This window comes from Anthonomus grandis, chromosome 6 (genome assembly GCF_022605725.1).
Source record: "Anthonomus grandis grandis chromosome 6, icAntGran1.3, whole genome shotgun sequence".
Lineage (NCBI taxonomy): Eukaryota > Metazoa > Arthropoda > Insecta > Coleoptera > Curculionidae > Anthonomus > Anthonomus grandis.
In genome coordinates this window covers 11,939,545-11,964,360 of record NC_065551.1, presented here as the reverse complement: position 1 = coordinate 11,964,360, position 24,816 = coordinate 11,939,545, and the positions used below count along the sequence as shown (strand labels likewise).

At 32.4% G+C, this 24,816-nt stretch overlaps 2 protein-coding genes across 3 annotated transcripts in view; one reads left to right on the top strand and one right to left on the bottom strand.

Annotated features, from left to right (window-relative positions):
* Window positions 1-24,816, bottom strand: part of LOC126738051 (serine/threonine-protein kinase Tor) — a 97,379-nt gene that overhangs the window by 12,385 nt on the left and 60,178 nt on the right. The window contains exons 28-35 of the mRNA XM_050443220.1: window positions 24,328-24,557; window positions 23,999-24,268; window positions 23,515-23,755; window positions 17,423-17,619; window positions 17,195-17,361; window positions 9,679-9,887; window positions 2,026-2,391; window positions 1,736-1,975 (exon numbers count right to left, since the gene is read on the bottom strand). Of these exons, the coding sequence (XP_050299177.1) occupies window positions 1,736-1,975; window positions 2,026-2,391; window positions 9,679-9,887; window positions 17,195-17,361; window positions 17,423-17,619; window positions 23,515-23,755; window positions 23,999-24,268; window positions 24,328-24,557 (1,920 nt within the window). The remainder of the gene's footprint in view (window positions 1-1,735; window positions 1,976-2,025; window positions 2,392-9,678; window positions 9,888-17,194; window positions 17,362-17,422; window positions 17,620-23,514; window positions 23,756-23,998; window positions 24,269-24,327; window positions 24,558-24,816) is intronic.
* On the top strand, window positions 6,451-9,110 carry LOC126738053 (uncharacterized). 2 transcript variants are annotated; one of them, XM_050443224.1, is made up of 3 exons: window positions 6,451-6,615; window positions 6,675-7,403; window positions 8,922-9,110. In XM_050443224.1, exons 1-3 carry the CDS (start codon window positions 6,595-6,597, stop codon window positions 9,093-9,095), a joined length of 924 nt encoding a protein of 307 aa, XP_050299181.1. In that variant the 5' UTR covers window positions 6,451-6,594; the 3' UTR covers window positions 9,096-9,110. The 2 variants fall into 2 exon arrangements, with proteins under 2 accessions (XP_050299181.1, XP_050299179.1); XM_050443222.1 differs by having other exon boundaries at window positions 6,460-6,615; window positions 6,675-7,415.

Genomic DNA, 24,816 nt, shown 5'->3' with positions numbered 1-24,816 from the left:
ATGGAACGTGGACGAAACGTGGATTCAACTCCCTCTATGTCGTCTCGTCGTCGACACCATACAGATAAAGTGGTCGATATTATGTTGAAAAGTGCTTACTGCAAACAGTATGAATACTGGAAAGAGAAGAAAAACACTACTAAGCTCGAATAATAGTTAAACAATCACCACAAAGAGTGTTGTGCAAATCACGATTTCACGAAGGGATTTGCTGGTAACATCGAGGTGCCTGGAATCATCAGAATTTCAACGTCCAGAAGAAAAATATGGTGTCGAGTATGTTAAACTCCTCTACGAAAATGTAAAAAAAACACGTGGAAATAGAGGGTCAAAAAGAAGGCAAGTGGACAACGACTCTTGGCGATAAAGACAAGCTGACACTATATTATGAATTGCTAATAAGACGAAATAGTGACCCACTCGAAAATATACGTAATGGGATATGATCTACATATGATCCCTATAGTTTGACCGAAGAAAATCCTCGTCATAGCATTTGTCAACCTAGAGCTGACTCGTGGTGCATTCGAAAGCGAGTTTATACAGCAAACGAGTTAGTTATTCAAACATGGTTATTTACCATTGGTGTTGGTAGGTCACACAAAATACCAATCAATCCTAAAATCAGCTCATTTGAAAAATAAGCCCAAAAATAATTGCAAGTGGCTCCATAATAGTAGACTTGGCTGCATTAATTGCAACATCCATCTACAATGAGGGTCTGTCATCAATGTTATGAATGGTGCATGGTATGGGTGTGAGTATTAAATGGTATACACACAACTTCTTGAACCGACAAGACAAGAAGCGCGTCCAAGTTGCCGAGACAAGAGCTCAACAAAATATTCGCGAGCATAGAATGCTCCGCAGACCGCTGAAAAAGGATATTTTCGAAAAGTCCTCCACTTTAGAAGGATCTCTATATAGAGGTTAGGAATAGAAGTTAAAAAAAAAGTTTTTTTTTCTTAGTCAAACATCCTCCTCAATCTTTAAACGCTTTTTTCTAGAAACGACGCATTTCAAATAGGTGACAAACAACTCAAAAACTATTGCACCGATCGACTTCAATTTATCGGAATTATTCCTTACATAATTCTTGTGTACTTGGTCGAAGGATTTTTTGATTGAATCAAGTACGAGCTTCCTCTTTAAAAACGACAATGTCACACTTTTTTATGTATAATTCGAAATTTTGATTTTGCCGCCATTTTGTGGGATTTTAATCTTTCGGAAAATCTTACACAAAGTACACAAATAACTCATCCGAAAACGAAATCAATTTGAGTTTTTGATTTCAGACTAAACTATTGAGTAAGTTCGATTTTCCCATTCCCTGACTGCCTGTAACCGCGTATGTATGAGTTTAATATTGAAAGCTAAATTTTAATCACGATGCAATGCATATATTTAGGTGTCAACTCTCATTCGCTGAGCACATTCAGTAAGGTCGGGCACCTTGCGCATCAGTAATTCGATAGATCTTGAAACGACTGCAAATAGGGATAAAAAGTCATATTATAAAAATATTTCTAATATGATTTCTTAGTAGAGAATCAAAAAAAAAATAATTTAGAACGATGTACCATAGAAACAAATTTTTGAAAATTTTTTTTTTCCATATATGCCTAATGTCCCATTGATCATCATTCACCCTCTATATAAAGATAATTACATTAAGATAAAAAAACGAAACTATACTTTAGATTGGTAAAGGTCTAAAAGAGATTAAACTTACCTCAAAACAGTCTCCAAAATCAATGTGCAAAATCTTGCCACTCAGTCTGTCCAACATAATATTGGAGGGATGTCTATCCCCTAAACCTAAAATATATCCAACCATGGACATCACAGCCAAAGACCTGGTGTAATTCGTTCTGCGTTCGAACCACACCTCAGAGGAAGGACTCTTAAGCCACAGCAGCCTTGCCAAATCATCGCCGTGCGTATGTTCCAAAGCATGTTCAAACACTTCCACCTGATAGAAAAAAATTTAAAAAATCCAAGTGCAAAAATATCCATATTAACCTTTTGCATCACTGTCAAGTGATCGTAATCGGAAGCCATCCTCAGCATAATCCTGTGTTCAATATTTAACAGAATCTTTTTCTTATCTCTATAGTCTCGGATGAGTGTGTGTAGCGTATCACAATGCGGCACCCAACCAATCAGTCCGCTTTTTGTGTTTAAAGGTATGACAACGTATCGCTGTATGGTCAAGTTTCTCCTGAAAGTATCAGGATCTTTTTGCAAGAGAGTATTGACTAATCCGAACAGTTGCATGACTCTTTCATCTTGTCGAAGGTCTTCGTGACCCTTTAACAGGAACATGTAGTCTTTGCCGTTGCTACCGCGGATTACTAGTTTTCTTGGGCGTTGTTTAGAAGTTATTACCTAAGGTAAGTCGTAAAATTTTAAAGTAGGAAACAATATTTCGTAAAAAAATTATATGAGATAAGACATAAAAAGAAAAGGTTCATATGAACAGTATAAATAAAATTGTCAATACAGGACGCTGTGGCACCAGCGTGAATTAATGATTAGATAAGGTTAGAAAGCTGCAGTAGAAAAAAACCTTTTGTACCTTTTAGAGATTCCTAACAGAGAACATGTTTTTACAAGAGGTGATTGTTGCTAATTATTAAATTAATAATAATGTATGTATTCATAGTAATGTAATAATTATTATATTAAAATTTTTAACAACTGACAAATATAAAATTAAGTAAAAAAATAAGTATATAGTAACAAAAAATAGAAAGTAAACATAATAATTCTACTTAAAATGATTCATATATTAAGATACACACAAAAAAATGGTATAGTCCAACTAAGGAGTATTATTTTTCACACATTAAAATGTCTATTCAACAGTGCTAAAAAATTAAATCGGTTAACGTACCAGCGAATAGTTACCAAAAATGTCTGGTAATAATGAATATTTTATCGACGTCATATCATGATTCTACATCGTTTTAAAAGGCATGCAATCTCCTATCTAATCATACCGAAAAAACAAAATTTGTTGACATGTAAGCGAAGAGTAAGAAAAATGTGTGGTAATAAAAGTCACTCATAGTGTCACCCATTATTTTAAAGCGCAAACAATCTTCAATCCTTCTTCGCCAAACAAATTGGTGCAAGCGATTTACCAGTAAAAACGTATGGTAATAAACGGTTTATTAGGCCTAAATATTTTTTTTTAAATATAACTAAAAAATAATTTTGAGACCTTAAAAAATAAAATAAAATCTGTGAACTGATTAAATTATTTTTTAAATACCTTTTTACACCCTTACTGTTTATTGTACTTGGACTTATATTGTATTGTCCAAGTACATTGTACCAGTTGTATTGGTATTTGGACTGTAAGTCCACAGACTTACATCTTTTATACAGCGTTGGGTAGTAGATTGTATGCCCTTTAAAATGATGTAGAATCATGATATGACGTCGATAAAATATTCATTATTACCAAACATTTTAGCTCACTATTCGCTGGTACGCGAACCAATTACATTTTTTTTGGCACTGTTGAATTAAATTTTAATTCTGCTTACAATGATGTGTCACACGATGGATGGTCCCATTTGACTGGGATATGTCACGTGAGGTGATTGACAAAACTTTGTCAAATATAAAACTAAACGTCCCCATGTATATCTAGATTGACTTGTTTTTTTTTTTTTAAATAAGTTATTAAAGGTGGTTTGTATTGCAATGAAAGCACTGCATATTACAAATATTTATATTTATGTCATTTATACAGCGTTCGTCAACAAAGGCGTACGGCTAAGATAGCGTCTAAACTATACGACATAGAGCAAAAAGTTCTATAGCAAAGTTAGAGATTTCTCACAAAATAATTATGCATAAAACCAGCTTTTCTTTTATACAACATTTTTAAAATTTGTATTCGGCGTTGCCAGATATTTTTTTGTGATTTTTTTTTGTCTTTTAGAGGATTTGCTTAAAAAATTAGAACTTACTTACTTACGGATTAAGCTTAAACTTACGAAATTTGTACTACAGTTATTCTAAGATACCTGTAAGACTGGCAGTGACATTTTATCATTTTGTACTACAGAACGTTCGTTAAAAATGTTCGAATTTACCAAAATTAAATAAGCAATATCCAAAAATTTTAAATGAAACACCCGATGTATATTTATGTTATTAATTTTTTTTTGTTAAATATGCCCTAAACCATTTATTGCTTAGAAAAAAAAAACATTGTTGGTGTGCAGTTGTGTTAAAAACTATCGTTGACAATCGTTTTAATAGCCATTTTTACGACTAAGTCTTTTTTTCTCCTCTAATTAATCGATCTATTATAAATTTTTATTAAATTAGTTAAGTTTTTAATTTTAGTTATTTGTGCTGAATTTTCCACGAGAGGAACTTATTGATATGACATTAACCCTACTGGGGGCTGCTGAAAGAAATACTCTTTTAGTGTGTAAATATGTATGATCAACTGTATCATAAAAGAAATTATCCCCAACCATAAGTGTTTTAAAATCTAAATGAAAAATTCGAAACAACAGGAAAATGAACTGTATGAAAAACATGAATACGTGAAGCCAGTTACAAATGAAGAGAATAAGATGGCAAGAAATTTTAAGTGTTATTAAGGATCCTCAAAAAAGCACTAGACAGTTCACACATCACTTTCCCGCTTCGAAGCAAAACATTTCATCCTTAACCGACCGAAATATTACAAAAATTACAATCACAGGATTATGAAAATAGGATCGCTTTATGTCATTGGAATTTTTTAATCAATGAGCATTTCGATAATCGATAGATAGTATCAACCGTAGAGGTGGACCGTTACCTAGACCAGGAAGGTTTCCCGATTTGACCAAAATGGATTTTTTCTTGTTCGGATATGTGATGGAAAAAATATACCAAACGACTCCTACCACGAGTGAAAATATGAAAATCAAAATTCGGGAGATGTATGTAGCACATCTAGCGTACAGCGATCAAACAGTTATGCCAATTAAGTTGAGAAAGGTTAGTGACTCATTTTCAAAAAGAATTAATGCTTGCGCACAAAATTTGGGAAATCATATAATACACAATTTGTAATGTAATACCTATTAAAAAATAGTATAAATTATAACGTTTAATTTTAGTATTTAAGGTAAATTAGGTTATTTAGCTACTTACTTTTTTAAGTGTGTAATAGCAATAACAATACTTAATTGTAGCAATAGTATTTAATGTAAATCTCTAATAATAAATCTTAATAAAAGGATTTAAAAATACGCTTTCATGCTTAACTTACACAAAAGTGAAAATATAAGAAAAACTAAATATTATTCAATTTTGGTAAATACGAACATTTTTAACAAACACACTATAATACAAAAATGACAATATATCATTGCCGGTATTTAGACTAATTGTGGTACAAATTTCGCAAGTCTAGTCTGAATTGGTTTTAAGTTAAAAAATTTTTAAAGGAACTCTCAAAAGGCAAAAAAATAAGAAGGAAAATTTCTGGCAACACCGCATGCAAATTTTATAGTGTTTTATCAAACTAAAGCTCTCTTCATGCCTAATCATTTTGTGAACTAATACACAGGATATTTCATTTGATAAAAGAAACATATTTTATCATAATTTTTAGATTTTTGCCAATCCTACAACTTGGCTAAAGAAATTTTTGCTCTACCCTGCATGGTGACACACCCTGTATTTTTGTTTGGGAGATGTATAAGATAATAGACGAAAAGCTAGATAAAGTTGAAAGAGTCATTTATGATTCTTAAAAAGACCTTTATTATAATTAAAATAAAAATCAAAAACGAAGTCTCGGTCTCAAGAAAAGGTATAATAAAAAGTAAAAATTAAAAAAGTTTATGTTTCGCCTTAAACAAAGCATCATCATCAGACCTAAAAAATTTAAAACGAACATGGTAACCAACAAAAGAAAATTTCAGGGCTTATTGCTTGTATATATATATTTTTTCAATTTAAATAGGATTTTTTAAAAACATTGTTAATTATTTGAAAGATTCTGTTATTACGACACTAATAATGCATACCTTTCTTATGCAAAAGAACGGATAGAATAGCTATTTATGTATCAAGGGCATTGTAAGGACGATAATGCCCGGAAGGTGGAAATAGTAGCCCTCGGGCCAAAGGCCCTCGGGTTTCCGCGTGATGGGCATTAAAGTCTAACAATGCCCGTGGTGCATACAATACTTTGTTTTACCTAAAAATTGATTTTTATGAACAAATATAATTTTAATATTAATTAAAAAATAGGATCTATCTGTACAGGTAATATGTACATGTATATAACAAGGTATACGTACATACCTACCTACAGAAATTTATCAAGTGACTTGCAGTGATTATTTAAGTTTGACTTTGATGTTTCTGTCAGTTAGTCAGTTGGCATTTTTTGTTTAAATATTTGCTTAAAATGGAAGAAATCCACAAAATATAAGAAAAAATGCCATAAAAGCGACCGAAAATCTTTTTCCAGTTAAATCAAGGCAACAGTATGATCGGAAGTATAGCATATTTGGTATTTGGAAAGATGCCAACGCAATTGTTCAAATAACCGAAACCGTTCTAATGGCATATTTTCAGGAACTGGTAAGTTATTGATTTTATTTTAATAGGTACATATGTTTAACAAATTTTAATATTTTTAGTCGGAAAAATACAGTCCGAACTCTCTCTGGACCAAGTATTCTACCCTAAGGTCTACGTTAATGGTCTATAAAAATATAGACATCTCGCAATACCATCGTCTCATATCTTTTTTAAAAGTTAAGTCGAAAGGATATGTTCCGAAGAAGTCTAAAGTTTTGGAAGGAGAACAAATAATAAAATTTATTAAGAAGGCTCCTGATGATAATATCTACTTGGTACACAAATTCATATTGGTAATGGGAGTTGGAGGTTTAAGACGAGATGAGTTGGTCACAATGACCATTGATGATATTGAAGATAGAGGAACGGTCTTGGTTATAAAGGTACCAGAAACTAAAACTTTAACTTCAAAAAGTTTTACTATCATTGAAGAAGATTTAGGCGCTTTAAATTTGATAAAAAAGTACGCAGCATTAAGACCAGCTGGAATAAAGGAGCGAAGATTCTTTCTTACCTATAGAAAGAGTCGCTATACAGTACAACCTGTTGGAAAAAATACCATAGGAAGCGTCCCAACATTGATCGCAAAATTTTTAAAACTGGATAATGCAGAAGCTTATACCGGCCACTGTTTGCGTCGCACATCGTCAACTTTACTTGTTGAGGCAGGTGCTTCGTTTGAAATGCTAAAACAACATGGGAAATGGAAAAGCTCTTCAGTAGCTGAAGGATATATAGAAGAAAGTATTTCATCCAAAAATAAAGTAGCCAAAATGATTGCCAATTCAGTTAATTCCGAGGTCATGGGCGAAGTTAGAGCCTCAAAAATGGGGGGGCTAAAGCCCCCATCCAGGGCCAGAGTTACACGAAGAGGTGAGGGGGTGGCCATCAAAGAAAAGTCCGCCGCAGGCGCATCCGGAGGTAACAAATTTTTTGGTGGGCACCTTCATTTTCACTTATAAGCCGTTAAAATTATTAAAAAAAAAAGAATAGTCTTAAACAGCTTCTATTCTAATTTGCTGTACTATATACATAATATCATGAATTTGTTTTACTTTTATTTTCATATTAGATTTCATCCAAGGAACACGTTTCTGAATTTTATTGCAATATCCATAATGTATGAACCATTCTGTATATGTATTGGAGTATATTGCATACACGTCAAAAGTCGCTAGTTTTAAAAAAAATTTTAAACTTTCAAGAAAAATTTCAAAGTTCAAAATAATATCATTTTAATATCTAATTGTCGGACTTAATTAATTTAGACAAAGTTAAACACGACGTTTCGGTTGGTAAGTATCTCCAACCATTATTATATTAAAATGTTATATTAAGTGTAAACTAGCAGTTTAACCAAAACAGCAGTTACCAACCAAAACGTCGTGTTTAACTTTGTTTAAATTAATTAAGACAATGCAACTCCGACAATTAGATATTACTTTTCCATTGTCTGCCATCTTCAAAACCAATATCATTTTAATAAAACGCAATAATTCTTCAAAAATAGTAAAAGCAAAATTTATTTAAAATGTCCTTAAATAAAATGAAATCCAATAAAATTATCTTATAACTACTCTAATAAAAGTTTTCGATTTCCTTTTTTTAAAAACTCTTTTAAAATTTCATCTGGCGACAATGACTTTGTTAGACCACTTTCAATACTAAGAGTGGTTAGTGCTAAAGAACTAAATCGATCCTGACCCATCGTTGACCTAAACCAATTTTTAATTCTTCTCATTATTGAGAAAGAGCGTTCGCAAGACGCTAAAGAAATTGGCAAAACTAATGCTATTTGCATAAGGTTATATGCATTTGGAAAAGTCTCTTTTCTTAATACATCTTTAATATCAGAAATAGTAATGTTGTGGCTCTGGCTTTTATTTATGCAATTCCCAATAACGGTCATTTCAGCTTTTAATAGCTCCTTATCGATTAAAAAGGTATATCCATACAATTTAATGAATTCCAAACTACCATCAAAATCCATCTGCAAAAAATTGAAGACAGATTTAGCTAATTTCTGACTTTCGGAGGAAAATCTTATTTTTAGATAATTTATTATATTGTCGAGAGACCTATAATAAATTGAAATTAGCCAAAACTTTTGTGCCTCATTTTTTATCAAAGGTGAATTTAAGAACGTTTCTTCGTGTACTGCGGAAGTGGAAGCTTCAAGCACATATTCTTTAAGTCTTATACTTTCTGTTTTTTTACGTTTTGAACAATTTTTTTGGGGGGGCTAATTTCATTTTAAAGGGGGCTAAGCCCCCCCAAGCCCCCCCCTAACTCCGCCCATGTCCGAGGTTAATTCCGTATCGACTATTGAAAATTCTTTAATGGACAATTTACAAACTATACAAAATAGCGTTAGTGCTGCCACCTCTACCATCACAAAAAACACCGACCATTCTATAGTGGGATCAGCTACATTTTCCAGGACATTTCAAAATTGTAATTTTTATTTTGGAAATTTTTAGTATTTAAAGAAACATTATTTTTTGTATAAAATGGATGTTTATTCTTTATTATGAGAGAAATAAAATTGGATAAGCAATAAAATTTCCGGGCATTATCATAATGCCCGCTTATAATGCCCTAGGTGTGATAGCAGGTATTATTGCTACCATAACATATTCCGTTTCTAAGGTATTATAAATCAATAATAGATAGGTAAAACATAAAATATATAAAAACCGTGGCGGAAAAGAACATTTTAAACATATTTTAACGGAAACTTGAATGATACTATAAACTACAACTATATCCTCAATAAACTTTCTTATCATAATAAAAACACTTAATGCAAACATTCGTGAAATTAGGGGACCAGTAATCTAAAGACTTAAGAAGTATGTGATTATAAGGTTGTTATTAATAAGAAAATGAAAATTTAATACAGGTTAGTAAAAAAGTTGTTGTTGTCTTAAGTTAAGTTATAAATATTTATGGTTTAATAAGTAAGAAAAAAGCGCGTGATATAATTATACTAAAAAAAAATTATACTCGGCACATAATATTTTTCCAGCTTGTACTAAATTATTTAACAAAATAATAACATACCTCTAATGAACGATGGAAATACGCTATTCTAACAGGTGGTTGGCCAGGTACATAACTACCAGGTACAGCCAGTTCAAGATCTTGACATTTCAATAGATTGGGCGACACATAATGTAGTTCCAGCGAGGTCAGTTGGGGTAACTGTCGGGAAATTCTTCTGAACACGTGATAGTAGAGATCCCAAGCTTGATTTAAATCTCTTATGTTACCTGTAAATATATATCGTGAATAATTAAAAAAGCAATTTTAAAAACTTACAAATGAAACTAAAAGTTTACAGACAAATGTATTGGGTTTTTTCAAGATATTTTCGAAATATTCGCTCACATATAAACTAACTTTTTAATTCAGATAAAAATGCAGCAAAATCGTCGAACAATGAATTATTGTATTCACGTCTAAACAAAATTATATAAAAAAAAGAAAAGGAATGGTATAATAAATCCTGATTCTTTGACTTTATAAAAATTCAAATTTTAACTAACTTTTATATAGTACACTTAAATTTATTAGAAACGCTAAGTTTAAACAGATAAAAATTACTTTTTGAGTTGTTTTTTGTTTCCTTTTTCGATTCATGCTAGTTGAACAAAGACAAAAAATACTTAAAGATTCAGTTAAAAAAATATCACGTTTATTTGTTTATAAAAATACAGATTACAATTCATAGAGATTCATAATTTGATCTATTTTATTAAATGCTATTTCTAAGTATCTCTGAACTTCAATCAAAGTGTTCTCCATTTCAATAATAAATAGTATTCTGGATATTATGATTAGTTGTATTAATAACTAATCTGTTAGAAACCAAAGAGTAGACATTGAATTTGACACTGACAATAACAAAATACAAATATCTTAGTACATACTGAAGAACTGTATATGAAAGTCGTTTTAATATACCTACGTGCTGGTGTATAGTTTATTCTTTAAAACATCAATGTATTGCTCAAACCAAAAACAAACAAAAATTTCAGATATTTAACATGTATTAGATCAGCATATCTAATTTTTTACACTCGATTTGAAATCAAGTTCACTTAATTGAGAAACAGGGTTAAACCCAAGATAGTGTACTGAGATAGTTCTGATACCAAAAGTTTCGAATACCACGAACGCCAAGAATTTCCATTTTATTTTGTTACATAGTTACTCTGTATATCACCTTACAAAGTACAGCTACCAAATTCTTCTGACAATCCTTCACAAAACGAACATTCACATTTTCCCCAGTAACTTTTGTCGCATCATAACGATATATAACAAAATTATATTACTATGTGTAATTTAAACTTATAAAAGACTATTTTTTTACACAGGTAAATTATTTTCAGTATCAGTTTTGTGGCCATTCAAATGCCGACTTAATTTTGGCTGGGATATGAGCCCTATCATGTTGTCCCTATCATCAGTGTAATACATTATTTAAAAGAAATTGCTATTAAATTTATTGTAAGGGATCCTTCGTAGGGGATTTTTTACTTTTATCAAAATAACATAATATAACTTCACTAACAATAAACTTAAAGCTAAGCTGCTCCGATAAAGTTTCAGACGACAAGTGATGTGGAAAGCAGTCCTGATTTTTGTATTAATTTGTAAAAGCCTTGTAACATTTTCGATCGGATTTCTCGGAATTATTCCTGTTGTTGATATAATGCTGAATCTGCACTTATCTCCTTTCCCATTGATTTCTAGTCTGGTTTCTTAAATCTCTATATTTAACCAAGTGGTTGTTGATGTTGTTAGAGATAACGATATTATTGAAAGTTGTTTTATAATACCACAACTATTTATGTCCTTAAAGAAGTTTTTGTTTTGGGGTTTGTATTATTTTGAAATATCTATAGATTTCTTCCGAGTCCATTGCTTCGATGATCTGCCATTCTCCATCTGAAAATTATGTGGTTGGAATTTATCCCCAAATAAAGTTTGGTCTAAGTCGTTTCGGGTAGCCGCTATCAACTTAAGTTCATTCATATAAATTATTGGGCCTGCATCATTAGCGGCGCAAAACCATAATGGGCTTGCTAGCGAATCCTGTTTTCGGGTTGCCTAACGATTTGTAGATACCTTCTTAAACGATCCCCAAAGGAAAAAGTTTATGCTTAAAGGTATCAAAGAATTTTTTTAAAATATTTTTGCTTATCTGCTGCGAATAATGGAGGCATATCTGATAGACCTGGTACGACAGCACTGAAGATTACCATTATGTTAGAATATATCTCAAGTCAGCGTACTAAGAGTCGACATGCTAGATGTGTTCCACCTGGTTGGTTACGCTAATGTCGTGGCAGCCCTAATTGCTACGTGTAACACTCAACAGGGAACACCAAAGCTTGATTTGATAATGGCTGGTCTCTGCTGATAATATATGAATAATATTGAGATCGTTGTCCTAAGAACAGGATCCTAACCGTTATCCAGGTTCATATGTGTGGCGACAGATGGAAACAAAGCCTGAAGCAAAATATCTTGGAATCATGATCGACAACAAGCTGTCCTTCGGCATGCAGATTCAGCGCACTTCCAACAAAGCTATTGACCGAGCCGAGACATTTGCTGCTCTAGTCAGGCTTATACTCAATGTCGGTAGCCTTACTTATTGCGAGCAATCGAACGTGGGTAGAAAGACGTTCAATTTGTTGGTGGAGCTGATTTCGTTACCCAGTTTGTCTCGTGACATATGTTTTTCGAACCTATTTACACAAAATAGGAAAGGTCGCCAGCTCGGATTGTCTGTACCACCAACATTATCATGGATCAGCATGAAATAAAAAAAATGGCACCCCTATCTCTTTGCACTTTTCCGCCACTCCTGATTTGCTGATACCCCCGAAAAGAAAAGCCCTAATGGCGGAGCAAAAAAGGTTAGTATAAAGCTACCTCGAAGTTATGTGTAAAGCAGTCCCAGGCTAGCGTACCAGGAGAGCAGAAGTTCTTATAGCCGCACCGATACCGGCGTGTATTACGCACTTTCTACTTCACCAGAATTTTTTTTCTATTATCATAATTATTATTCAGATTAGATGCCAAACGGCGTCTCACTCTCACCTGAATTGGGGAGGAAGATTGTGTTCAGAATCTTCAATAATGAAAATCACAACGTTATGAAATGTTATTTGGATAATCATTAAATTGTGTACAAAAAAAGAGATATGAAAGAAAAAATGATTTTATTGGTGAAGTCAAAATTAGACTTTTTTTCCTATAAAGGTCGTATACATGTGTCCTAAAATGCTCTTCCTCAGAGCTGCAGATCGCGCAAATTGCTTAAAGAAAATCAATTGAATATTATTACGATAAAAATGAATGAGGACATTTGAAGTACTATCATGGAATTATGACAATAGGTAAAGGAGTCAAGAGGAATTAAATGTATTAGCATCATTTAAATTAGAAGAAATTAGTAGAATGTACAGTATTCAACTTTTTTCCAGTAATCCAAAATCGCTTATTCTGTGTTTCTCATAATCTTTTAAACTAAGTAAGTGGTGTGAGAACAATACAACTATATACATACACACATGAATCTTTCAGTAAAAAGATCAATGCTCACAATCTGAACTTGTAGGTTCAGTCTCCAACTCCTCTACCCCTTGGTCGATCTTTCTAAGAAAATTATAGCTATTAATTTGCTTACTTATTGAAATAAATAAAAAAAAATAACACGAATAAATCATAATATTTTAAAGCTATAAAAACGAGTTTTTCATAATGGTGTAACTACAAGGGTTAAACAAAAGTAGAATAACACCCAATATCTAAAAGCGGAGATATAAAAAATTATGAGTAATTACAGATAATTTTCTATAATAGGTGTTTTTTTCTTAATAAGTGTTTTATGACAAACAGTAGTACACTGGGCGCTACATTTGATTTTTTAAATTAAATTTCAGAAGTTCAAGATGAGAAAAAACTGTTATAGTAGTACTCATAAGCCTTAAGAAAGCTTTTGGCTTTGTTAATGTAGATATACTTAATTTGTTTTATTAATAACAATCTTAACCTTAAAAAAATAAAACTTTTTAAATTAATAAAACTTTTAAAGTAAATCGGTAACTTTTTAACATATTAAAAGTTAAATTAAACTCTTTTAGACAAAAAATAAAATAAAATAAAATTTTTACATTTAAATAAGAAATAAAAGTTAAGAACAGGTCCAACATATAAGGTATCTTGGGCTTATAAGTGTTGAGAGGCTGGTAATATTATTTTAATAAAATTTAATTATTCCTGTGTGAAAATTCTTTATTTCTGTACAGTCTATTACAGTGTTTATTAAAATATTAAAATTTATTGACTGTATATTAAAATAGAATTTAAAAGCGTATGTAAATGAGATATAATTTTTTTTGAGGTAAAGTGTTAAATTATGTAGACTATTAATATTTAGATATTATTATTATTAATATTTTAGAAACTGTATTTTATTTTTGCTAAGTGTAATTATAAGCAATAATCTGATAAATATATTACTACAATGGCTTATTGTTTGTGATGCAGACTGTTAATGTAAGTTTTTATTTGCCGAAGCAGGGGTTTCAAGCACTGATTTGATATTACTTTAAAAACTTTATGTATTGTTAATTTTTGGTCATTAGAGGATTTTCAAAAAAAAATGGTAGGGCGAATGTTTTTTGAATGAAACAAAAATTATAACATTACTCATCATAAGCTACCCTACCTAGTAATATATACGACTAGAAAAAATATTATAAAGGATGATAGGTAGACGAAGTTAAATAAATTAGAGAATTTAGCAAGAAATACTCGTACTAATTTAGGAACAATTAAGGAGATAATAAAAATTTATCCATTGTAAACTTGGCCGCCACTTTCTCGATTCTGGCACTAAGTGACTAATATGACTAGAAGTACTGGAACTTCCAGGGTTTGGAAAGCAATTACTTACTTCACACTTCCCGCTCATAGCCTACATTAAGAGAAAACACCGCTCCCGGCTAAAACTGGTAGTGTACTGACAAATAAATCGGATCCGTGTATTTAAAAAGTTTTATTTCGTGTACGGACCTATTTATATTTAAATCCAGTTTATTGGCTTAAATACACAACGCTCAAAAGTATTTGTCCACATGACTGTTTTAAAGTTATAACTAAAAATAATAAACCCATCAGTTATTCTTATGAAACGGTTTATTTATAACAAAATGAATATAAACAATACATTTTTAAATTAATTAAATTTAAGAAAATCAAATTTTGGATTCATCTACATGTCCGCCTCGATTTTTAATAACAGCTTCACAGAGTTTCGGTAGTCTTCTAATTAATTTGTCCAAAGTTTCCCGAGGTATCTTGTGCCACTCTTCTTGGATGATCCTCCACAAGTCTTCTTTTGATGTGGGGCATGATTTTGGCACTTGTCTATCCAGTTCATCCCACAGTAATTCGATAGGATTGAGGTCCGGTGATTGTGGGGGCCATACCATAACTTTCAGATGTTGCCTTTGTAATTGACCTAAATATTGCTTGCATAATTTCGACGTGTGCTTGAGGTCATTGTCATGTTGAAAGATGAAGTTTTTCCCAATTATTCGAGTACCAGAAGGAAGTACATTGTCACTTAAAATTGTTTTGTAACCCTCTTTTCGAAGAATTCCCTCTATTCTAATTAGATCGCCCACTGCAGATCCTCCGAAACAACCCCACACGTGTTTAACTGAGGCCACCGTACAGTTCTCAACGACCCTTTCATTGGCATAACGGCGAACAAAAACTCGCCTCTTCATTCCAAAAACCTCGAATTTCGACTCGTCACTCCAGAGAACTTTCTTCCAGTCATCAATGGTCCATTCTTTGTGTTATTGGGCCCATTCAAGTCTTTTCTTCTTATTAACATCCTTCAGTAGCGGTTTTGATACAGCTAAACGTCCTTTAAGACCAGCATTATAAAGTCGCCGTTTTACTGTCGAAACACAGCTTTTTTACGCTCCTTGTTGATTTTTGCTGTGATTTCAGGTGCGGTAAGGCGTCTATTGCTTTTGCTTGTAATTATAATATTTCAATCCTCCTTTGAACTTGTTGCCTTTGCCCTTCCCGATCGAGGTTTGTTGCTTTTTCCTAACATTATAATCGACAGTCCGCCTTAAAATTCCCAAATCCGTCTAAATTTGACGGTTAGTCTTTCCAGCGTTATGAAGTCCAATGATAATACCTTTTGTTTCTACCGATAACTCTTTTGTTTTAGCCCTTTAAAAGATTGTTGAAAAACCAGCAAAGAAACGGTGACAATCGTCAATAAGCAAGCGAAATTATTTACCAATGTTACACAAAATCAATTCTTGAAGACTAAACACCTTTAAATGTTTCAAATTTCATCGGAAACGAGCTGTAAACAGATTAGTTTTGTAGAAGAAGTGCATATTTTCACTACATTGTTTGTTACTTGCAAGACTATTTTTAAATACTCAGGGTTTTTTAACGAACCATAGTTGATGGGTATGTTGTTTAAGCATATATGCAATTTACAAAAGAGATACAATCTAAATATAGGTATAAAGATAAGATTTTTGTATCTAATTTAAAATATTAAAAAGAATACATGGTGGGCAAATACTTTTGAGCGGTGCCTACGGATTTTGAATAACGTTTGGACTTCTGTCAATTTGTCAATGAAAACAGACAACAAAATTTAAATTTTGCTAAGACAATTTTGTTTACAGATGACGCATGCTTTACGAGAAGTGGTGTAACTCATAATGAACATGTTTATGCTGATGAGAATCTCAATGCCACTAAACTAATTTTTATTAGTTTAGGGTCAATGTGTGGGCGGAAATCATTGGCAATTTTATAATGGTCCTGTAATGTTACTACCAAGGCTAACTGATGTGAATTATTCAGAACATTTACAAAATACGCTGCCAGATTTATCAGAAGAATTGCCATTACGACAATTACGAGAATTGCAACTAGGTTGAAAGTAACAACACAAAAAATTTCATTCCAATTTTTTATTATTCCGATGCGGCATCAAATACTAAAATACGAAATACTTTGGTAACGGTTAATTTTAGCGGGTTTTAACAAGAGTACCTTTTGAACTCAAAAGCGTTAGAGAAATTGTTTCCTTTACAAAATAAAAACCACACTTGCAAAAAAGTTATGGCCATTTTACACTATCAACAGTGTAGTATGGAGCGCCCTCTATATAAGCCACAGTAAAAAGATGCCGCAATATGTCGCAAAATGTTAAAAAAATTAAATATAATCGATTTTTATTTTTTTAATGTAACACCATATAACTAAGAAACGAAGTAACTTTGGACTAAGGTAAGTTGCTCTAAATCCTTCCTGTTTTGACCTCAGGAATATGTCCTAGGATTTTGTTCAGACTTTGAGAGACACCCTGTATATGATTTAACCTTCACTATAAAATGCCATTAAAAAAATACAAACTTACCTAAAAATTATGCATATAGAGGAATTTTTTAATGCAATTACTATTTTAAAGTATTTAAAAAGAACTATCGTACTAAGAGAAATAACTTACTTGAAAGCCTGTATCTCTGACACCACTCATGAGCATCAGCCAAATCACGACCGTACGCCTGCGTAAAACTGGTCTCTTTTAAAGTTTGAGGCCCTCTCTGCATCATCTGATGGAGGGGGTCTAAGATCCTTAACATACCCTCCACGTTCCTTTCACCAAAGAACAATCTAACATAAAAAATATAAGTCGTACGATGTTATTTAAATAATACGAACAGGGGTTGTTTACCTCGATGCTTCTTCCAATCCCTCGTGCCAAATTTCATGCCATAGGATGGCAACCCGGATCAGCTCCTCAGAAGCCATCAGAGCTTGTCTGACCAAAGTGGGAGAATGTTCACTCATTGATTTTAATATTTTATTGGCTGCGCTACGTCTGATTGGTGAATTACTCTTCGAAGCTACTGTTAACGGGTATACTAGGGCCTATAAATTATTAAACTTGTTGTTGTGTCTTTAAAATATTTACGTAAATACATGGTGATTTATGAGGAAATGTCAATACTTCGGGTATGTATACCGGTCCCAAAAATAAAATAAAAGTCTATACAAATATGGGTATTAAAGTTTTTATTTATTTTTTCTATTTTTTAAATAAAATCTATGATAATGTAGGTATTGTTATTATAATATATATATTATAATGTTGCATTAAAAAATGGTATCCGGGAGTTTTTTGGTATGACGAATTGGAATCTAAACTTAGTATGGCTCTTACTTGTAGAGGGCTCCACCTACACGTCTTTTTACTATTTTGAACGATCATAATAATGGTACGGCCCTTTATTACAGTTTTAAGTAAGTTAAATAATTCTTTTGCCACTTTTACGTCAAAAAGGTATACTGTTAAAAGTTTATATGAGCAACGTTTTCGAGATATTTGAACGCACCTCATTTTATTTTAGCAAAATTAAAATGTATTTTAATTTTTAATGAAATTATTGGTCGTAAATTATTTTCTAACAAAACATTAAGCATAGGTTCTATAATTTTCAATAATCCCAACATTTACTTTTAAGCACATGTTACCTCTGTGGCGAATAGCTCAGATTAATCTGTGTACAGAACTTTCATTCATATAATATTATAGGAATATACCAGTGATTTGAACCACCTCCCAAAGACGATAATCCGAAGGATTAAAGTCTGGCAATCTAGGTAGCCAATTATACAGACCACAAATAACCAATCCATTGGTTTGGAAAATCTCTTACACGTAAACTATGTACAGGGGGTTCATTATGCTGAAAATAAATATTTCGTCTTATATTATATTCCCAAATGATTTTCAAGAAAGTCTAAATATTTTTCTCCTTTAAGACTACCGTAGCTTATAAAAGAGTAAATTAAATTACCATTTAACATTTCACACCACATATTAATGCTAAATTTATGTTGAAAATTATTTTCTACTGTATTGTGACGGTTTACATAATCCCTCCGGTGTTCATGTGAAGATTTATTATTTTTTAGATAGATTTATTACCATTACGCGTGAACTGCACTTCATCAGTGAATAAAACATACCTATACAACCTTCGATATTTATTAATCCAATTACAGAACTGCATTCTGAACTCAAAATCATCCTCCTGCAAATAATGGATTATGTAAATTAAATGACATTATGTAAACAATTGACGTGAAGATTTCTCCCAACAAACGATTGCTTAACTTGTTGAAAAACTCTTCTACCCGACACCGCGCTGCTAGTCTGGGACTGCTTGAATTGAGACCCCATTGCAGAAGCCATAGCCGAATATATTTACGATATATGAATTTTGCAGTCTTAAGTACTTATATCTAATGTTTCTTAAATGATAATACATGTTGAACAGAATTTGACAGTATTAAAATTTGAGCTTATTTATTATAACTCGTGTTGGTAGCAAACGCAAATGTGCAGAAAGTTTTAAATTATGTAATTTTAAAATCCCCAGGTTAACTTTTCAACTTTTAGAACTTTAATACCCTGTATTTCAGAAACGAAGACCTACGATTGCGGAGCCATATTTGTATACATTTTTATGTTTATTTTTGAGTCCTAAGTATTGACATTTCGTTATGGGTCACCCTGTATAGTAAATGGTGGTGACAGGAGTCTTAGATTATTATTTAAAATAATGTTTTTATAGTCCTGAATATGCTAGAATTACATCCTGAATTAATCCTAAACGGGCCTACACATCTGTTGATGCAAAACTGGAACGTACTTACACGCGGGTAAATATGCAAGGAAGCTTTCGAAATACAAGATAGAAGATTAGGATAATATATGCCTCTGTATATATATTATAACGTGTTTTTTCTGTTATTTCTACAAAAGCATTTGGCATCATTACATCAGAGATGTTGCAAGCAAACACACTTTCCATAGTTCTACGGCAATGCTAATTCTAGTCTTTCAATATTTTAAAAGTACTAAATTTAGATTAAGTTAGTTGGCTACATAATTTGACCCACAACTATTATTTAGTGGAGAAAAACGGACAATTTATTTTCGAATTTTAGTAAAGAAAAAATAAGTTAACTTTACGGATCTTTGGAACCTGCTGAAACTGTGCTTATACACACCCTGTTTAAGCACAATTTGGTTACCCGAGAATGGTATGCAATACTTTACCAGTAGTTTTTAGGGATAAAAATAAAAAGTTTATATATATGTTACCGCTAATATCCAAAATCCGCTAATAATACTATGCATATTCACTGTCCAAATTTGAAATCATGCGTAGATACTGAAACTATCAATAACTATCTTATGTTTAGTGATTAAGCATAATATCATGTAATGTCATTAACTAAGTTACGATAAAATAGAAATATAATATAAGTAAGTATATATAACATTATATATTACATAACATTCAATATATAGTTCTACATAAAAAAAACATGCTTTATTGTTATTAACAAAGAAAAATTGTTCTAAACAAAGCTACCTTAAATTACTACCACTAAACTTAACCACTACACGCCATACACACTCGAGTTCTAAAACAAACATCAGAAAACAATACATAAGAACAGCAGAAAAAAAATACATAAAAAGTAAATTAAATTCCATAATTATCCCCTCAAGTATAAGACAGCAAAGAATTCAAACCATACAAACAAATCAAATGAAATTCAAATACTGTAAACTTACACTTAGGGAAAATTAGAATGTGTCGACGTAGTATTCATCCAGTGAATAGTAACATTTTTCGGTCAAAAGTATTTTCAATTTACGTTAAAAATTGTGTCAATACATGTTGCCTCCCTGATTCCACCTGGTAAACGATTGAAAATTTTGATTCCCTCGTAGAAAATAGATTTTTTAGTTAATGTGGAGGAGGGGATTGGAAGATTTAGATCGCTCACTTGACGCGTTAAGTATCTTGGATTTGGGGTTATAAATTTAAAGCGATTTGCAAAAAGTAAGCAGGCCACTTCCTGAATGTAGGGGGAGAAGACAGTGTGTATGCCCAGCCTAACAAATTATGGGCGACAGGAATCTCTTGATTTAGCCCCACAGATGTAACGTACAGTACGCTTCGGTAAAACAAGCAGCATTTGTAGAAGGTGGCCAGCTGCATTACCCCAGAAGCAAATGGCATACCTAAGGTGGGATTCAATTAATGAAAAATATACAGATCTTCCAAACTCCATGCCAAGCTCCAGGGTAGCCGCTCTGACTGCAAAACAACTTGCAGACATATTTTTGCAAGTACCGAGGATAAGCTCTTCAAATCTGAATTCTCTGTCAATGAATATACCCAAAAATTTTGTATTATCAAACTGCTGAACTACTGAATTAGAAAAAGGCACGTGGTCTAGAGCACACTTAAAACACAATAATTTGGTTTTTTGAGGATTTAGTGACAGCAAGTTTGATTCAAACCAGAGATTTACTGCCTGAAGATCAGTTGCTAATGTAGTTTGCAGAGTATCTGTGTCTGTGTGTGATAGGATGGTAATCAGAGTACTTAGATCCTACAAGCACTCGTTGTTGCCGATCTTGCAGATAGGAAGCAAACCAAGAAGATGAAACTCCCCCAAAAACCATAATGATGAAGCTTCCGCAGCAGAATCCTGTGGCAGACACAATCAAAAGCCTTCGACAAATCACAAAAAACTGCCGCCGAAACTCCACCAGCATTTATCTGGGAGTAAAGCTCATGAAAAAAATTAAACATGGCATCATTGGTCCTGGTATTTTTATGGAAGCCAAATTGAAGTCTGGTGAGGATGTTTTTGGACTTTAAAACGGACATTATTCGATTTTTAACCAGTTTTTCGATTACCTTTGATAGCGTAGACAAGAGAGAGGTGGGACGAAAGTTGGAAGGATTATCAAGAGCTCCACCCTTGTGAATTGGGATAACTTTAGCTGATTTTAGGCAAGATGGAAATATCCCCTTGCTCCAAGAAAGGTTAATTGCGTCAACTAGTGCCTTTAGCGCCGCTTCTGGAAGGTTGAGAAAAATCTTAGCTGAACGTGTCTTCTCCAGTTGAATTTCTATTTTTTTCAGTATGCAAAATATCCTCGAGTTCGTTTAGGTTTGTAGATATAAAGAAGAAGGAATTTGGAACATGAATGGCTGGCATAACATAAATACATGTATGCTATGCATAGATATAGAAATCAAAACAGAACAAAAACATAACAGTAACATTTCAAACGACTACATAAAAATGATAATAAAAATAGTATTTATTTATAAGAACAAATAGAGCTTTGATGGCACTTACTATTGCATAATAGATTTTTTTTACAGCGGCAGGTACTATTTCGGCAAAATTGTGTGCAATTGCGTCGTTGATCACCTTGATTAGTACCAGAAGCAATTGCAGCTGCTTTTCTAACGGAAGAGTAAGTCTAAGGTTCAAAGTGCGAGCGCACATATATTTGCTGTAATATCCCATCCTTTGTTCCAAATTAATAATTTCCATTATCTTCATCTACTTCCATCACAACAGCAATTACATTGCGGAAAGATCGACGAGTACGGTCGACATCCGGAATAGGAACAGTTACATTAATACCTTCTAAACATTGTGAATATTTTGAATTGGATGTCTTAAGCATTTTAAGTGCTTGCTGTTGAAGATTTTTGTGATGCTTCACTTCTTATTTCTAAAATTTTTGTATTTTGATTCTCTAGTACTCGGGGAATATTCTTTAGGCTATTTTTGGTTATTATCTATTTCCTGTATATCTATCTCATAGTCATAACTTTGCAAAAGAGCATCCAAATACTCCTCAGTAACAATTTCTTGAATACTTTCTGCGGGTAGATTTTCAGTTGCAAGGCCAACTCTCGGTTCACAGCCAAATAAAGCTTTATATGGCGACATTTTCACTCCAACATGGAAAGACCTATTTTTCATAAATTGCATCGTAGATAAACCTTTCGACCTCTAATTTTATTGTCGGACATCCAGGTAGCTATCATTGTCTCAATATCAGCGTTTGCCCGTTCGACACTCCCTTGACTTTAGCTGTGACGGGGTTATTATCAATATTTACTAAAAATATGGCGATACTTTGCATAATTACTGATGATTTTAGTAGTTATCGATAATTTCTGATATGCGCCGTTATTTTGCATAGTCACCGACGGTTTTAGTATTTACGCATAATTTCCAATATGTGTAGTTATTATGCATATTAGCGGATTTTGGATATTAGCGGTAACATATACATAGGGAATTAAATGGTAAAAAGCTGCAGCCTTGTAAAGTGGAAGCTCCTGAAGCTTTGTAATATTATTTTCGAAACGGTTCGAGGTAATATCAGATTATCTTTGATTAATTTTTTATCCTGAATTTAAAAAAGTTAGCGAAACTGGTTGAAACTTGCTGAAAACTTGTTTTCGGAAAAAAAGAAGTATTCCTTATTTAATTTTTAGTTACGCCCTCTAGCGGTGAAACACGGAACAAGAAAACAATTTCCAGAATTTTCTCATGGTTTTTCTACAGGTCCTGACATACAGCCGCTTATTTGCCCATCCTGTATACTTTATGTCAAAAATAATAAAAATGTTAAGATATGATATGACATTGAAAAAGAATAAGTAATACTACTTTATTAATCTCAAATTTAGCACTTTTTTCCTAGTTTGGGAGGCTTGAATTTACTGCTCCAAAAAACAGCATCTCATTGAACGAAAATGATCAAATGAATGAGGATTACCGTGCAAAATTAACAATTAATAATGACAATATATATTTTATTAGACTTCTAAACTAGTTATAACATGGGCTTGTTGTTTTCCTAATATTACATACCATTCAAAGCAATTTTTGTTCCATTAAATCAATAAGAACCTTTCTTACCTGTGGATGTATTTTCCCAATATCAACTAATAAATGATGAATATTCTTTGCCACCAATATTCTGTTCGTATCTATCCTCGCGATTAATTGCGGAATAACTTGCAGCCATGTATTTTTATCCACATATCGAATGCCGTCTGATATTGCCTCAGACACTTGCGAGGATAAGCCATGGTCAAACCAAAGAGTTAGAAGACGGAGAGTGTCTTGTAGTGAACTGCCTTTTGATAAGTATATAGATCTAAAAATTGATAGGATGACATTAAAATATTTTGAGGAATGGTCAAGAAAAAGGTCGAGAGTTTGTGATTCATAGTATGAAGTAATCAAATTTGTTTCTGTTAAAATTATAGTACTTATATTTCGACTTTAAAAAACTCTTAATATTCAAGACTGGACCTCTATTTTCACGATTTATTGTAAAATAAATTATTTCAACTTATATTTCTGATAACAGAACCTTTTATTTTCGAAATCAACTTACTTGAAAAATCCTCTTACGGCCAATACTGTGTGCTCATTGATATCGATCTCTTCGGCTCGGCTAATCTGTTGGCCATTCTCATTTGCCTTTTCTTGCTTGTTCTTATAAAATAGAACAGTTTCAAAGTTGATATATGCCCAAGAATGCCACGCTTTGTACCAATCCTTGTCGAATTCTGTTGCTTTTTCGTAGCATTTAAGCACAGACCGGATCGTTGTCGCGTTGATGCCTTCCAGGTTTTCTTGCCAAGTTCCTAATTTTAGATAACACCTTTAAAAAAGCATTGTAAAATTATATTGAAATTTGAACGTTTGTTAGATTTAAAATACCTAGCTAACAGTCTTTGTCTTTCCTCAAAACTAGTATCTACTCCCTCCATCTGAACGTAATTAGTTAAAAATGTCTGTAATTGGTCATAGGCTCTCTGTCTTTGATCCATTTGCCACAAATGTTTACAGTAAGCGAAAGTCACTTGTGGTTGAGAAATTGGAAGAGGTTTTTCAGGACTTAACTCCGGATCATATCCAAGTAGCTTTACGAGGGTTTTATGCGATAATTTCTGAAATAATTTTTCATATTTATTCTATTTGAAAACACTAAATGGATAAATTAAATTAGCCGTAGTGTACATGTTACATTAAAAATAAAATTATTATTGTTAGTGACCAGAGGTGCTGTTTTGTAAATAAATTGGTATAATGCTAAAAGAAATTATTTGTTTCTAGCCAATATTCCCATATATATCTAATTCATCTTTACGAGTCTACAATATTATGCATAATAATTATTTATATATATTGAAAGAAGAGAATTGATAA